The 18,090-nt window shown below is 29.2% G+C and overlaps 1 protein-coding gene across 4 annotated transcripts in view; it reads right to left on the bottom strand.

Annotated features, from left to right (window-relative positions):
* Positions 1-18,090, bottom strand: part of LOC114120683 (rho GTPase-activating protein conundrum) — a 61,361-nt gene that overhangs the window by 24,496 nt on the left and 18,775 nt on the right. The window contains exons 2-3 of one of the 4 annotated variants that reach the window (XM_027982667.2): positions 16,539-16,579; positions 3,306-3,449 (exon numbers count right to left, since the gene is read on the bottom strand). In XM_027982667.2, the coding sequence (XP_027838468.2) occupies positions 3,306-3,311 (6 nt within the window). In that variant the 5' untranslated portion in view covers positions 3,312-3,449; positions 16,539-16,579. Of the gene's footprint in view, positions 1-3,305; positions 3,450-6,690; positions 6,943-16,518; positions 16,580-18,090 lie in introns of those variants that run through there. The other 3 variants (XM_027982665.2, XM_027982668.2, XM_027982666.2) reach the window with 3 other exon arrangements.

Raw genomic sequence — 18,090 nt, forward strand, 5'->3', positions numbered from 1 at the left:
ATTTAAACAACATTAAATGATGGTAGAGATAGCATATTGGACGAGTATGTACTTTTAAAATTGTTTTTCTATATAAATTATAAATAAATGACAAATTGTATTCTAAAATTATTTAGTATTGTTTTTAATTACTAATACATCATTGAGTAATAGTATAATCGTATAGATGGATGATGCATACCGGAACAACGGCTATGTTATTAAAACTTATTTGCCTACAACCTTACGATAGATGTTTATTTGCCGATTCAACAATAATAGTATTATTGTCATACTTTGTCATCGTTCGACAGCAAAGAAGCTCTATAAATACAGGATTAATATTACATACGCAGTATATTTAATGTTATATTAGGTATTTATTGACACACTTGTATACCAGCGCATGTGCATAATATATTATTGTAATATTATTCGTCGAGTGTTTGTAATTTGCATTTCCGTTATCAATTTGTGTACACATCACGTACTTATATTGTATTTAATATTTAAGTCGAGATAATATAATGATGTTGGCAAAGGAGGGACGAGGGTGTGTTGTATATTTGTGAGCGAAACCGTCGCCGTCGGAGGGAAGTGGTGGCCGGTGGTTTGATGCTGGTGTTTTTGGCGGTGGCGAGGCTGTGGAAGGGGCGACGGGAGGAAGGAAAAAAAGGAGCAAATCAGTGTTTTTGGATAGCGGCAGCAAACACGTTTGCCTTGAGATGGACCCAGCGAGAAAACGACCGGACGAAAACGGCATATGTGTGCCGGTCCCCCTTCCTTGTCGCTCCACAACATCGATCATTCCCCGGACGCGAAAATACCCACGTTGCCGATTCTACGATATCGATATTTATTATTTACTACCTGGGCGACTATAAGTGTACGCATATTATAATATGTATTATACTTCGATGTATACAATAAAATATAATAATAATATCATTAAAATATAAATAATACAATGGGCAACATATTATCATAGAAATACGACCGCGACGTATCAGTGCCATGGAACTCTCGCTGTCGGAAATACTATCGTTAGAATATTATAATATTGAACTTATACCGATGATTATTAATAATAATATTATTCTTAATAATTGTTGTTGTAATACGTATTATCATCGTATCCGACGTCCGAATGACGTTTCCGTTTAAGTCGCGCGGCCTATCGACAACATGATTTATCGATCGCTTTTGTTTCGAGCGCGCTGGTGGTTGGCGACCTCCTCGGCCACGATAGATCTTCGCCTGCCAAATCTCATTACGTTATTATGTTCACGGATATTACAACAAACGCCTACCACGCGTCGAGTGCACATTAAAGCATATGATATGGCTTATAAGTTGTGCACACACTGCAGTTGTACATAATAATAAACATAGGTACATATTATTATTATGATTATTGTTGTTGTTGTTTTTGTAAGCGCAATGCGTCGTGTAGGTACTACACATTATAATATATAGCCATATAGGCGCGTAGGTACTCGATGCTCATTAAGCGACACTGCCGAGTTCGTTCGTTTTAATATCCACTGCTTATTATTATTGTTATCGTTTTGTGCTTTTGTATAATATTATTTACTTGTTACCCGCCAACGCCGACCATTAATCGTTGTATACTCGCCATGTCGAAACACGGTCCGGTGACGACATTTTTTTTGTCCTATACTCTTTGCCGGAGAACGTTTCAAAAAATTAATTGACTCTGGTAACTCGGTTGCAATATAATATCATGTAATAAACCGTGTACCGTATCAGCATAAAGCGAATATATGTACCTATATTAAATATATTATGGTATAAAGATACGCTGTAAGAATATACACACTCGGAGAAACGCACCAATTATCGTAATATCGTAATATCGTATATAATACAGGCTGAAACTTTTTGACTAGAAATACCGATTTCATCGGTATAATTGAATAATTAAATTAAATGTTGCAAATTACATTATTTACTACATTATTTAATTCTGAGATAAGATTAGCTGAGACTTTATAGTCAGGGATGAAACCCCTTGTATGCTTGCTCGACTATTTACTATGCTTATCTATAAAACTTTAAATAACTACTTATAAAAAGGGTTTTAATGAAATGCGTAGGTAAAAATATATAGTCGGATCGAAGGTTAATTTATAACAAAATCTTTAATATGTTTTCTAAGATTTTCGCAATATTACATTTAACATGTATTCGTAGGACTTAGTCTGTACGTTCCTTGTATTGAGCAATTATTGATTGGGTACGGACGAAGATTTAAATTCGATAATATTACTTTCAATTTTTATGCTCGTTTGGAAACTTTAAAAGAATACATTTTTAACTATGATTTATTCAACAAAAATTTAAAGTTATAATTATGAAAAAAATGATACAACTCTATTATCTATAAAATAGAGTAACACAATATGTATCCAATATCCATGATAAAATATTAAATGAAATTGACGTAAATCAACTAATTTTATGTATAATTCTTGAGACTATATTTCTTGTATTCTAAAGCCGATAAACCATAAATAGACTTTAACTAATAGTTCAATATTAATATTCATACAAAACCATATGTTACAATTTTCATGAAAAAAATTCAGTTTCGAAAATTAAATTGAAATATGTGTTTCTTTTCAAAAACTCTATTATACCTATGTAGCAATACCATCATGATATATTATAATTATATTTGCTTGCAAAAAATACTGTGTAAAACTTTAAACTCTATAAAAACCCTTGTTTTCGAATTTTAAAATTTTAACTTTCACTTTGTAAACATTATTTTGTGTTACATTATCCACATATTTGTATAAGTGTGATACAAAAAATATTTTAATATTTAATATTATAACATAAAATATAATGGTTTGGTTACCATTAGTAATTTATAAGAATGATGTTATATATTTCTATAGAAATCATTAAAACGTAATTATATTGATAGGTATAAGAACCTTGATAATATTAGTAAATAATATTTATAAAACAAATTTTAAAATATGTTGATTTTCGAAAATATTTCTATGAGCTAACTCATTAAGTTTATTAATTGACCTGTGCTTGAAGCTTTATCACATTATGAAGAAAAATTGAAATTATAGTCCTAACCTAAGTTGTACAATGTTTATCAAATTAATATATATTAATATTTTCATGATTTACAAATAAGTAAAAATTACTAAAGAATTATTTTCTTTCGATAAGTTTAAAAATAAAACTATATAATACTTGAAATGAAATGTATATATATATAATTTTTAGTTCATTTAATTATTAAAAAAAAAAAACATTTTAAAGAGTAAATAATATTATCTTACCTTCATTAGATTCAACTTAATTGATAGAATATTTAAATCGAGCTTCTAAAATAATGATCAGTGACTGCAAGATAGAAATCAAAGCTTTTCATGAATACTTTTATGGTTCCAAAAATGATCTGATTTATTTCCTCGCATCGTCAACTAAAGAAAACAAATTATACAATATATTAGTTTTTTATTATGAGAATAGTACTTATCTAAATAACAACTATTTTTTCATAATTCACAACGTTATTATTATTAAAGATGATACTTTTCTGACCAAATTTTCACCATTAACGCATAATATAATATTACACATTTACACCTAATGTATTCTTATTAATTTGTAATAATTAAATGGTTGAATTAATAAATACACATGAAAATTATTATGAAATTCGTATGTGGTGGATGGTGGTACACTAGTACTGAAGTAACGTACCTGACCTTATAATTTGTCATTTTTGAAGATAATATAATGGTAGTAGAATAGATGAGACTTATACTAGAAAAAACTTATTGTTCTAATTGGATAGACTCTCTGGGTGGCAAATGAAATCGATGATGACTTAATTTACAATCAGACGACAAAAATAGAAAAATAAAAAATAACATAAGGAAAATGTAAATATTTATCCCTTAACAAAAATCAAACTGATTACCTATATTACGATGAAGAGCTATATAATTATATTAGGCTTTAAACAAATCGATACTTAAACGAGATTATTATATTGAGATTATAATCTATAAGTAGTAAATTAGATGAGATTAAAACATTGACCTCGTTCGAAAAAAAAATGAGAAAAAAATAAAGTCTATATTTTTTAATAGACGTTAAAAAAATATCGGTCAGGTACGGTCAAATCCAGTTTGAAAATATCTATTTGTCAAAATCAATTACACTAACTTTATAGATGTATAAAAGGAAATCCAATTACACACCAACGAACAGGTAGGTAGTATAAATGTGAATCTATATGGGTTGAAATGAAAAAAAAACGGAAATGAAAATGTTATAGAAAACCTATTAATTAATAGTAAATTATTATATAAAATATAAAATTCAAAATTGTAAATTAATATTTAATACAGATACCTAATATGTAGGCTAAACTGGGATAGGCACCACATATATGGGTATTTTATCTATTATATAACGAGATAAGGCCACAATTTCAACATTGTAAAAACTAAAACCGTTCTAAATATAATATATGCATTTATAATAATATGATGTATAATATACGACGTCGCTTCAAACTTTTACATAATATAATATGCGAAGCGGTATACACGAGTTCGAATAATATTGTGAGAGACACTAAAAAAATATAAACGAAAATCATACTTAACGCAGTGAGCTAGCAATGTACCTAAATAATGTTCGTACTTGCGTTTAGTAAAATAGCATAATACATAATACGTATTGTAAAACGCATCATACTGCACTACTGCAGTACATTAATGTTATAGCTCCATTGAACAGTGGCGTACCGGCGGGTGGGAGTTATAGGGGTTTAACTACCCCCCTATAAGTAAGATCCGTATAATGATTTCTTTTATGGAATATTAATAACATTTTTTATTTATAGGTATAATAGGTTTATAAATAGTTACCCCTGCCCCTCCCCCCACATAAACGAATTCTGCGTACGCTATTGCAATTGACTGAATCTTTGTAATTAATAGGTAACAATAATGATATCGTACACGAAAAGTAGCAAGTACACGTTTTATAAGGACTGTTTAACGCGCTTTTTAAATAACAAAAAAAAAAAAAAAAAAATAAAGACAGAAACGCCTTCATCTTTTCTCTATTCGTCAGTCCGCGCGACCCATGACTGCACACAGTCCACACGGACGAGAGGAAAAGTAAATATGTACATACGAATGTGCGTACGAAACACATGTATAATATAATATGTTTATAATAATAAAAAAATAATAATTAAATAATATAATACGCGATGAACACGGCGTGCCGTTTTAGGTAGATATATATAATGTATGCGAGCGCACGGCGTCGGTACACACGTTCATCCGCGGAAATTTCTCCGGTTTCACGGTAATCCCGCGGAGAGTGAACGCGAGCTCAGCGTTATGCGAAAAACCGCAGTAACAAAATCACAACACGCACGTATACAATAATATTATGTTATACTCGTCTGTGCAAACAATAGAGAAGGAAGGAAAAAAAGAAAAATCACGAATCGTACATCATAGTACAATCATCTTATATTATTATACATGGAATTTATAGGTACGACGTAATATATAACACGGTTCGTAAATATCGTCGAAAAAACATAATAATAGAAAAAAAACACCGACGGAAATGTGATCGATCATAACTAAAAAATTATTATACGCTATTAGGTACTATTATTACTATTACTACCATAGGTATGTATCGATATAATGTTATTTTTACGTCCGTGATTACTATACCTACACGTCATGACGTACGTAAGGTGCGGTGAGGTTTTCGCGGCTCGACGTTTATGTGGAACAACCACACACGAGGCGGTATAGAAAAGCGAAAGTCAGCAGCGGCGACCAGAAGATTCTTCTGTAACACGGTGTCGATTCGGACATTTGGCCCGCGGTGTATAAAGTGTGTGTGTACACCCATTACCCCGCGATGAATTAAATATTATTATTATTATATTTTAAGGACGACAAAATTCGACGAATCCGCGACCGAACCGATGCCCCCGGAGGCGAATTTCGCAAAACGCACACACATAATGATATTATATTACATGATATCTGTGCACACTGCACTGTACTCATAAATTGTATGTGCGTGTGTGTGAGTGAGTATAACACGTAGGCAGGTATGTTATACGTATTCCATGCCTCGATAATTCGTATAACATATTAATATATAATATACAATAATAGCCACCTGTGAGATGTCCGAATATTCCGTTCGATTAGATATGAATTATTATTATTAAAATTTAAAAGTGATGACGTATAGATAGTAAAACCACCACGCGTACACCAACAATACTGTATTCGGTCACCACGGGTCGACAACATATTAATATTATACGTAGGTACTTACTGTTATATTATTATAAATAATTATTATAATAGACATATACGTTTTCGGTTCGTCGTAGACTGTCTCCTCTTTCGTAAGGCTTTCGATGTTTATACCTACTGTAGACGGTTTAAAATAATTATCTAGACACCAAAACGTAATACACCAATATTGTATACTTATATTACAAAATTGTGTACTTCGCAATAATCGAATATTAACATGTAATCAACGAGAAATACATCGCGAATCGCACCGTTTCAAGTAACAACAAAAAAACGCCTGAATATTTACGAGTGTAGGTACCTATATTATATTAAAATCTAACGTATATCGTCATAAACTTACTTGTAAATCGTTAAATTGACCATCTGTGTTTTATTTAGACGTCCATTTGTGTCTTATTTTTGACATCGCGTTTAATTTTCAAAATTTATTAGATTTAGACAAAATAATTAGTTCTGTTTATTAAATTTAACGACTATATACTGAGGTAAAAATCGAAATGTAATGTGTTGTAAATCATTTTATATAATATTATAGGCACTTAATACATTAACATATATATAATATAGAAAGAGAAATGTATCATAGCGCGTGTAGATTTTAAATTTTTATGATACCAAGCTACAATCAGTACAAACCAAAGACTGACGACCTTATATAGGTACCGCAAGCATGTAATTTCCAAACCATAGATTTATCTAAGCTCTTTGATTAGATAATTAATTAATACCAATAATTACAAATTAATACACATCGGTGTAACAGAGTTCATTGCCATTGTAATAATTGCGTTCATCAGTTGATTATTGTTTATTACCCTCTTCACTCCTAATTACGTTATGGCTAGAGTAACGACACTACAACAAGCCATTCATTTTTTTATTTTCTATTATACAGTATAACGTGCACAAAACAAAAAGTATACATAAGTATACAATAAGTCATAGTTAAGATTATACATTATATATAGAATATAGATTCATTATTTGAGTACCTCCACTATATTGTTGTCAAAAATTAAAATCCCCTGCATTACATAGCGGCATTTAATAATTTTTAATATTCATCTTTAATACATTTTCATACATTAGTTTTGTGTTTTATGGTGAAAGTTTAAACTATAACTACATTGGAAATCATAAAAAGTTAACTGTAGTTCGTTAAAAAAATGCATTGTTTTTCAAATACCATTTAGTATGTTACGAGTTGGTTATAAACCACGTCGGCGCGAGGCGTCGTAATTAAATATTTATAGAAGTATTAAAAATCAATAATATTTTTGTTGTGGTGACCGGTGTTTAATTTTGTCATATTTTGTAGTAAACAGTAATTACATTTTTAATTTATGTTCATGTATAATATATTTTAATACTTTATATATATATATATAATCAATTCGACATTCGACATGATAATCAATAATTTTATATATTTAACACAAAAGCGCCAGATGATTACTTATTTTGATTTGTAAAAACAAGTTTGTGCATCTAAAAAAAATACGACGCACAATGCTTGAAAAATAATTAATTAAATAATGATTACTATATATAGTATATGTATGTATAATACATGATACGAGTAGTTTAGCATCTGTTGCAGTATTTATAACTATGATGTTTTGAAGTCAGAGAATGTTAAAGTAAAGTATCTAAATGAAAAGTTGTAAATCTCATTTTATTATTAATTTTAGACTCCAAGTCAAAAAGCGATTTTAAAATGTTTTTCTTTTTCAAATTGTTACTCTAACATCACCTTTAGTCTTTAGGTAGTATAAAAAAAGTTCGATTTTAAACTTTGAGAAGGATTTCTACTTTTCTTATAGAAAAATGGATTCAGTTGATACAAATGAAGATCTTTTGATTTTCCCTTTTTACATAAGTAAATAAAATAATTTTAAAAAAAACTAAAAATTTTACGCAAAATCAGTTTTTGATAAAATTTCTGTTATTAGTTGATTTTTAATTATGAATGACACGATTTTTGTTTAAGAGTAAAAATCTTAAACATTTCATAGAATATTAATTGTAGGTAACTATAGATATTAATTCAGATTTTATAATCATCATCCAGTCTACAAAAATTTAATTTTTTAATAGGTTAAGTATTTGAAACGAAAATTTAAAATATTGCAAAAAAAAATTTGTGGACAAAGAGGGATTTAAAAAAAAAAAGAGAGGGAATCAGTGAAACGTTTAACTTGATAAAAATGAGGGCAATTATTTAAAAATTGGGTGTATAGAACACTCACGTGGGCCATATTCATTTATATGTTATAAGATATGGACTCAATTTATGGATATAATCATATTTAATTAAATTGAAAAATCGCCAAATTTCATGTTATAATAATTGTAAATTTTAAAGACAATTGTATTGGCCGAAAAGGAAATCGTCCATGTGTGTCTAATAATGTAAATGAGCTATATAAGTTTTCACGATCTATACGATATTTTATCGTGGCCGCTGTTGCATTTTTATAATATTATATTCTACACCTGAAGAAAATAATTGCAGTATGGATATCCTATTAGATATGATTAGATGACACCGTCTCGATGACTAATCGAAATAATGATAAATACATTTCGACACGGTTCAAAATTTTATTAATCGTACTATATTTTATCCATTACGTTTTTGTTCGCTATAAAATATTATTATTTATTAGCCACAGTTTAACGTCTTAAAACGTTTTTTCCACCATATTATATTATGTTATATAGATATATTATAGGTAGGTAGATACCGCTACTATCATATTATACTATAACAATTCGGATTTCATATTATGTTCCTTTTTATGTTACAGCAGCAATAGTGGTGCATTATAATATTGGCGACTGGCGTTCGATGAAAACCGTAAAACAAAAATACAAAACATAATATAAAACAAAACGATTTATTACCATCAAAACGAAATTCAAACAACAATATGGGGAGAATTGCTCTATTATATCTGACATACGAACTATGTCTATGTGGGTCCACGGAGTTCGTTTATTGTAAATAATAATATGTTTTAAGCTTGTAATATACACTGAGGCCCGTATTTATATTTTTTACATCCACTCCCATAAAAAAACCGTACACAATATGTTCTTTGTGTACGTATAACAAAAATAAAAATTTACCAAACTCTGTTGATATTTCCTTATGGGATCACGCCAATGTCGACGTTAAGCCACTGGGATTTAAAAATGAGCATCAACTGCTGATACATTGTGTTAATGACACTGAATAATATCTCTATTTTCATTTTTTTTAAGTGTTACGTAGAAAAAAATTGGCTGTGGACCAATTGTCCGTATTATAATACCGAGACACAAGAACGCAAATGAAAACGCTGCTGATAATAATATATGTAATAAAATATAACATTATACCTATATAGGAGTATAGTATTGCGTTGTGAATACAGTATATCATAATACCTATTAATTGTACGTCATTAATATAACGGTTATCGCTGCACACCGGGTAATAATTTTACCGCGTGCGCAAAAAAAAAAAAAATGTTCACTCTTTTACAGGTCTGAAACACGTGATCCGAAGAGTGCCGATACCTATAACGCATTACTACGGCACAGCTAATATTATGCACTCGACTCGAGTACGATACTCGAGACGAGTTGTGTTCAGAGCGTCATCACAGCGGAGATATATATATAATACGAGTTAAAACCAAACCGCGGCCACGAGCACATTATAAATACGTTATCGCGAAAACCATGATAAATTCGCATTATATTTCTCGCGGAATCATAGCGGCTTAGCGTGTTTGCGCGTGCCGCGAGCTTAACGAATAACGACGCATTTGTTTTTCCGCAAACGCACGTCATCGTCTTTTATTGCGCGGATGTCGAAGACGACTATACTATCGTCATGAGGAATTAGTCATTAGAACATACGCGTTTAACGGACGACCGATTACAAATACGTAGGTATAATATTTTGTATCTTTTATAATATACAGACGTTAGTCGTCGTGTACAGAGTATATATAATATATAGGTATAACTACCTATAATATACGCCACGGATTCGTATATAATCGTGATGATTTATATATATACATACGCACGTGTGCAATTATTATTATTATTATTATTATTATTATTATTATTATTATGTTGTGTCTTGTATGTAATACAATAGCGAAACGACGATAAAATGCATTTTGTACGAGGTGAGGACGGGCTGTATAATAAAAGGAGTATATTATAATTTATAAGCAGTGAATCCGTCATAAATTCGTAACCACGCATTACAGTACTATGATGTTATGTAATTGAGTCGTTTAGAGTTGGTGAGATGTCGGTGAGCCTGTGTGAAAAATCTCAAGCTAAATATATATTATAAATGTACATATATACATACATATTGAATAAAGATAATTAATGTAAAAAAAAAAATTAAGTTCAGAGGTCGAATAACGATTTCGCAGACAATGTATGTTGACTTATTATAGATTGGTACATATGATATGGGTAAGTAAAGGTATAATATGTGTAAGCGTGTGCAATAAGGCGCTTGAATTGCAAAAAAAAAATACCCATGAAGATCACAAAAATGTAAGTATTCAAATTGTGTGACCTATTGCAGACTATAATGCATATTAAATAATAATATGTGTAATTCAGAAACATTTGATGCGATACGTTAAAAAAAAGTTATAAAACGTGAGAACTAAGAAGAAGATAAGAGGTACTTTACACCACCGTCAATTCATAATGTAAACACTGTATGTCTGTATATAACAGTAATATGCAAGAAAAGTCAAATTTTGTTATTAGAAGGGATTCAGAATAGTATGATGTGCTCATACAGAGAACACGTTGAAACAAAATAACAACAATATTACTTGTTGTTAAGTTAAGCCTAACCCCGATGGCTAATTACTATATAATACTGGCTTATTTACATAATACATTTAGAACGGGGTTGAAAAATTAGTTCGTCTACCACGAGATCCTCAAGGAAATTTTATTTCTATTATAGGTACCTACTAATGTGCATAGTGCAGTTGATGATCAATTTTGATTTCGTAAGATTTTTGTCTATGCAAAACGAAAACGTTCTAGCGGTTTGCTTATATTATATAATATTCCGGATATATTATTATATACCTATACAACAATATTTATTATGTTGGAAAATGAGATAACATTGCAGTAGTACCCCTCCCCCCTACCAACACTGCTCTGAAGCGAATAGTCATGTAATATATTAAGCGATATTCATGTGGCGGTAGTCTATCTTCTTATGATAGGTCGTGATTACAAACGATTTTGTTACGTCCGTCTGCCAACTAGTAGTGCCGCCGTGCCGGGTGCCCGGAAAGTCGTGACTGGCCCTGTAGAAGGACGAGACGATGATCGTCATAATAATTTTTCTGACGCACACTTCACACGCACAATATATGGATGGACCCCGCGAATCACAATGCAAGACAAAAGCTTGTGTGAATACGTTTATATTTATTATATACTAGCTAACAATTCGATTTAAACAATACGAAAACGATAATTTAGCAAGTTGAAGTGTATATTTTGATTACGCATACGCAAAAATAAATAATCACGTCACGACTTAAACATAAGCCACCTCTTTTATAGAGCTTAATTGGGTTTTAACAGATTTAAAATAAATATTATATTATATCTATATGACTATTTTCTGGCTACAATGAGAAACAGCTGATGTTTACGGATATCTTTGTAAGTCATTGGTATATGTTTTAGACTAACTTATGTTCTGAAAATTCGAAGATATAAATATGTATAAACATTTTTATCTTTAAATAAATTGTATAAAATATTTTTTTTTGATTGATATAGAAGGATCGAAATGTAAACACAAAAATATTTGTTTGAAATTATAACTATTATACTATTATAATACTATTTTATAAGTCGGATAACATAATATTATTTTAGATTTGTTATTATTGATTATCTGTAGTTGTATGACATACATTTACATGAGCAGAATCAAAATCAACATTTTCGGATTTTAAATGTTGTATAATTTTATAAACTATAGAATAGTCACTTTCCACCAGAACCTATTTTACATTCAAAAAAGACAATCTGGGTGTATACAAATCTGTATACATATATTTGATCGTAAAAAAATAAAGCTTTGGGAAAAATATTACTATTTAATGTTGTGATTTTGATATAAAAGATACATCAATGAAACTGAGATTTTCTGTGTAAAAAATATTTGAATGTACCTGATTCATTTACATTAGATATTTAAATTAATAATTTTTATACAATTATATCGAACAAAATTATTCGTAAAATCTAATATTGATGATATAATGGGCTGAAGTTATTATTATTATTATTTTTTTTTTTTAGTTAATTAGACTATAACAAATAGTATAATATATATAAATATATATAAAATCGATCATAAAAATTATAATTTATAATAATCTAAGATTCACCTTGAAACCTGTTGATTTGACCATGAATTCTTTTATTTATTGATTAATTTGTGTAAAATACGTTACACAACAATATAGTTAATTTATAAATCTTATTCATTGTAGATCATTAATAGTTTTTTCTGATTTTCATAACTCTGACGTACAATAAAACATTAATATGTCAAATAATATAAATACTATTATATTTAAAACGAATAAAAAATCAGTGCAAGGTTAATTTATATTCATTTAAAATATTCTTTCACCATAATGTTTTAAATGAAACTATAATTTATATGTTTGAAAATTATTCAAAATGTGCACACGTATTCGCCGTCTAGTGGTCAAACCACTTGAATGTTTTAACAGAGTATCCAATCTAGCAAAATTAATTTCATATTATAGCAGTTTCCTCATAAAAAAAAAAAAATTAAAATATTGGCTATTGATCAACTAATTATTGCAGGCATATGTAAGTATACATTATGCACATTCAGCATATTAATAAAGTGTATATGGGATTTCGAAAATATTAATATTTACGATGTTTTCTGGACATCATACTTAAGAAATCTCGTCTTCTAAATATATATGAAAAAATTTGAAGGTGACTGATATAATATAATACATATTAGTATATTATACACAAATGTATGACCTGGTTAAGCACAATAATAGATTATCGAAAAAATATATTGACAATTGTATTATTAACGATACATATTTTGATTACCACAGTTGACCGGTGTGTGACATATTAAGAGATTTGCATTTGTACTCCGACAATGACAAATAAAACTTCGTCGTAGATAATAAATTCATAATTAATTTCATCCATTGTAGTCGCATTTGTAGTTTCACAACCAATATTCTTATCTTCTTTTCTCTCAGTACACAATAAAATAGACGATATATTATTTTTTTACTTCTTCTACCGTCTAGGTAGCTGGTACATATAGATACATTGTTCTGGCGTACAATGGAAAACCAATTTTGTAGACTTCAATAATCTATTTGAACTCGTGGATAAACAGCAAATATGATTGTGGCATCAAATTTTCAACGTAGAAAAAATATAAACAATAAAGATTTTCTAGGTATTAATATGAATTTGATCGCAATCGGGAAGCTTTCGATATATAACTGAAAGTTTAACATAACTGTGTTATTCTAAACATCGAAGATATGAATATACGACAATATAATAACGAATCCGTTGAGATACGATGATGACTACCTATATCGTCCTACTTTCGTATTTCCTGCTGTTGCGTCGAGAAATATAATATATACTGTTGGATCGCCTCAGTCAAACATTCGCTGAAACGCCAAATCGTGCTGTATATACACACAATAAACAATAAACTTTTTTCTGCCGAGAACTTGAGGGGCATTAATGTCTAATAATATTATACACAGAATTCAATCGTTTATCGACGATTTTACGCCGTTTCAGCTAAAGAATACAGAGCAGAAACCGTTCGAACTCATAGCTAGAATATATTAACCTATATTCCGCGATGCATAATGCATTATCACGACGTACGCGGTAAAAGATGGTTTAAGAACAAAATACAATATAATAAATGATAATATCGTTTGGGAGTCGAGCACTGTAGTCTGTAATAACTGAGAAATCATCCAGTCAGAGTTTACGTGTAAACATATGTACGTATGTTGTATAAAAAATATGTATGTATAATATGTATCCGGCACTTACGACTCGTGAGTAATTCACTAATGCGATTGGACTCGATTAGCTAAATATGGTCAAAACTATCGTAGGTATACTAAATTACCGTGTATACAATTGTGTCATTATACACAGGCAATTTAATTTAGAAATATCAAATATGTAAAAATTTATTATACGTATTTATAGTATACAAGGTGATTTTTTTAAGTCAAATACTAATTTTCTCGTTAAGTCTTAAAATTTTTGGAATTCTTTTATACATAATTTTAAGACATTATTTCAAACAACATACTATCTTACTTACTTCCATACTGTTTTTAATATACGAGTACATAATGAATATATCACAGCATATATTTTAAATTTAATATTTTTGAAGTACAATATATTTTTTTGAAAATTTGTCTAAACATTAAAATCGAATTTTGAGTGAGTTGTTAATTACTTAGTTATAATACGTATAAATTATAATTTATAAGTATACTATGAGTTATAAGTTATTACTTAAAGTATTTAAAGTGGTTAGGAATTTGGGTTTATATAAGTCCACTATAGATGGTTGTTCACCACTTCGTTCAATTTAACTTAGAATACTAATTAACTAAATCAATTCATGAATTAATCATTAAAAATTCGATTTTTAGGTAATTGAAATCCTTGAATTTTTATTAAAAATATGAAATGAAAACTGTATAGGTATTAATGTGAAAAGTAAAACAAAATATTATAAAAAAATAATACTAACTTAATAATGGTGGTTCGATGAGATGTTGAGATTGCTGAGTATGGGGTTAACATCGTAGGGTTAGAATTCATGGTAAATAAAAAATGGATGTTGGAGGGATACCAAATTGGTCGAATTTGATTTGGGTTTATGATTATGGTAGATAGAGAGTTATAAGGACAAGTTTTTTTTAAAATATGCGGAGTAGGCAGTGAACAAATTTTAAACAAAAGATTGATGATATTTGTTATCCCATTAATTCGAGACAGATGAACTACGGTCAGTCGTCTGTAGTGTCGGATAAGATGTGATAATTTTATTATTAGGGGAGGGGGTCGAAACGAATTTCCTATACTAAAGTTTCTTAAGTTTTGAATTTCTCGATGAATAAATAAGGGAATGTAATTGATTTATAATATATATTATATAGGTAATACGGCATCAATCAGGAACGTCTAAGTCTTGTAGACTATATAATACGTATGTTCACCACCATATCGTATTATATTATTCATACATCGAATACATTCAATATCCGTTGACGATCGTGTGGTTTGTACATATAAATATATAATACAGTATATGTTTATCGTTGTTGAACAAATTACTTTCATAATATATATTGTACACAATAATATAGCGATAAAAAAAATGTACCAAATGGGTATTTATTTTCTTTCTTCAGCAGTCGATATAGTATATAAAATAATATAATAGTTGAAAATGTGGTCTAGATTTAACGGCATTAATGCTAAAAGATTCCCCTACCCATTTTAATCGACGTCGACAATTACGATACGCTTGCCTATATTATAATATCAATAATAATTGAAAATATTCCTATGCACCTTTTACGTATTATTATATGTATTGTATATGCGTCGAAAGATGTGTTTGTTTCCAATCGAAATTAACATTTAAACGGCCGTTGCAATCGTATACATAAATACTCATAATAATGTTAATATTATGTTTACTCGATTGATATTATTACCATTATCTATCGCGCAACAATACGCATTATATACAATACATACATATAATATTTGTTTAATATGAGCAATGCGAGTTTATGTCGTTTCGAAACGTTAAGGTGCGGCGTGCAACGATACAATAATATTATAATATAGGTAATAATATACCTATACTACCTATGTTATAATATTTTATGGGATAAATAAAACTCAATTCAATTGAATTTATTGTAACAGTATTGTTTTATACTGTAGTAACTATTTTACTTTTAAAAATATTTATAAATGCGTATTAAAAAAAATTTAAATTGTTTTTTGTATAATATTAATTTTTTACCAATTTGAATTCTTTTGAACCTATGTATGTTTCATTGATCAATGCATTAAATCGTAGGTACCTGAAACAGAAAAAAAAATACTAATAAATACAACATTATCGATTGTCATCTGAGCGGGGATAGTATTATAGATATTATTATAGTAAAGTGATGTACATAATCGCATGATCAAGAATTAGCCAGTTGTGTTGTTTATTACGAAATTTGAAGATATAAAATATTTATTATGTTTCCATATTCGACTCGATATCACAATAATATCCACTCGTGTTAATGACGAGCGGTTTATTTTCTTCTTTAAATATGTGTGCCTAAAGGTATGTGATGGTATGCATCTGACTGACCATGGCTCGGCATAATATGCAACTAGAATTATTTATCATCATCATTATTAAATATTATATTTAAACGTCGATTGCGAAATACACGCAAGGTGAGAAACAATGGACGTTTGAAAATAAATGCATGGCGCGTAAACGTATCATAATCTCGGTCGTACACCGTTTATACGGCGTAAATAAAAAGCCAAATGGAAATAGTATGTTGCATTATTGCGTAGGCATTCTAAGTACGTATAAGTATATGCACATGGCGAACTCTTATTACGTTCTGAACCAGCTTCAGAACATTTTAATCTATAATAATACGCCTTTTTAATAACACTATATCGATTACTATTTCAATCTACCAAAAATTTAAAAATAAATAAATAAGAACATACACTATGATTCAGTTCAATATTCAACGGTTGAGGATATAATCGCTGTAAAACCAATAAATTTCCGGGATTTCACCAGAAAATCGAAGATACATTATACACATTATTTTTTGATTGTCATATGCGTAGGTATACTTAATATATTGTTGTAATGTAGTTATTGTTATTGTTACACCTATATAATGCAAATTGTGAAACGTATAATGTTATTGTTCTTTCCGTACGTACGCATAGCTTGACGGTTAATGTTATTATAAACAACTTGTTTAATTTAAAACTAAACTAAAAAGAGAGGGCAAGGGAGTACAATAAGAAGATTGTGACCAGACAATTTGGCCAATGTATACATTTTGGTTTCGACAGTTTAAAAATTTAAATGACTTCCGACTAAATCAAGCCTGTATAACATCCAATAGTCTTTGTCAAAGTGGTTTATTTTAAATACCGGGTCATTAAAGACTTTGTACGAATTGTTAAAGCCATAAAGAATATATTTCTCTATAGAATAACTCATGAATGACATTTTAAGGATTGGAGACGGTAGGAATAAGGACCATATAGCATACAGCCGACAAATTGAAATATCGAAATCAATACGGGCCCTTGGTGTTACTGCAGCTCTTTGTTATATTGAATTATATAGGTACCAAAGTATATTTTTTTTAACATATCAAATCATTACATCGTTTCGAATTTTCAATTACAGTTTTAGGCACAAAAATTCATTACTACAAAAAATATAATTATTTAATGTATTATTTACTATACTATTTAATGTGTATAAACTATTAAGGGCAACACGTTAAAGGATTTAAATAATTATATGTGTATGTTATTAGCAGTTAAGGAATGT

Source organism: Aphis gossypii, chromosome 2 (genome assembly GCF_020184175.1).
Source record: "Aphis gossypii isolate Hap1 chromosome 2, ASM2018417v2, whole genome shotgun sequence".
In the NCBI taxonomy this organism is placed as follows: Eukaryota; Metazoa; Arthropoda; class Insecta; order Hemiptera; family Aphididae; genus Aphis; species Aphis gossypii.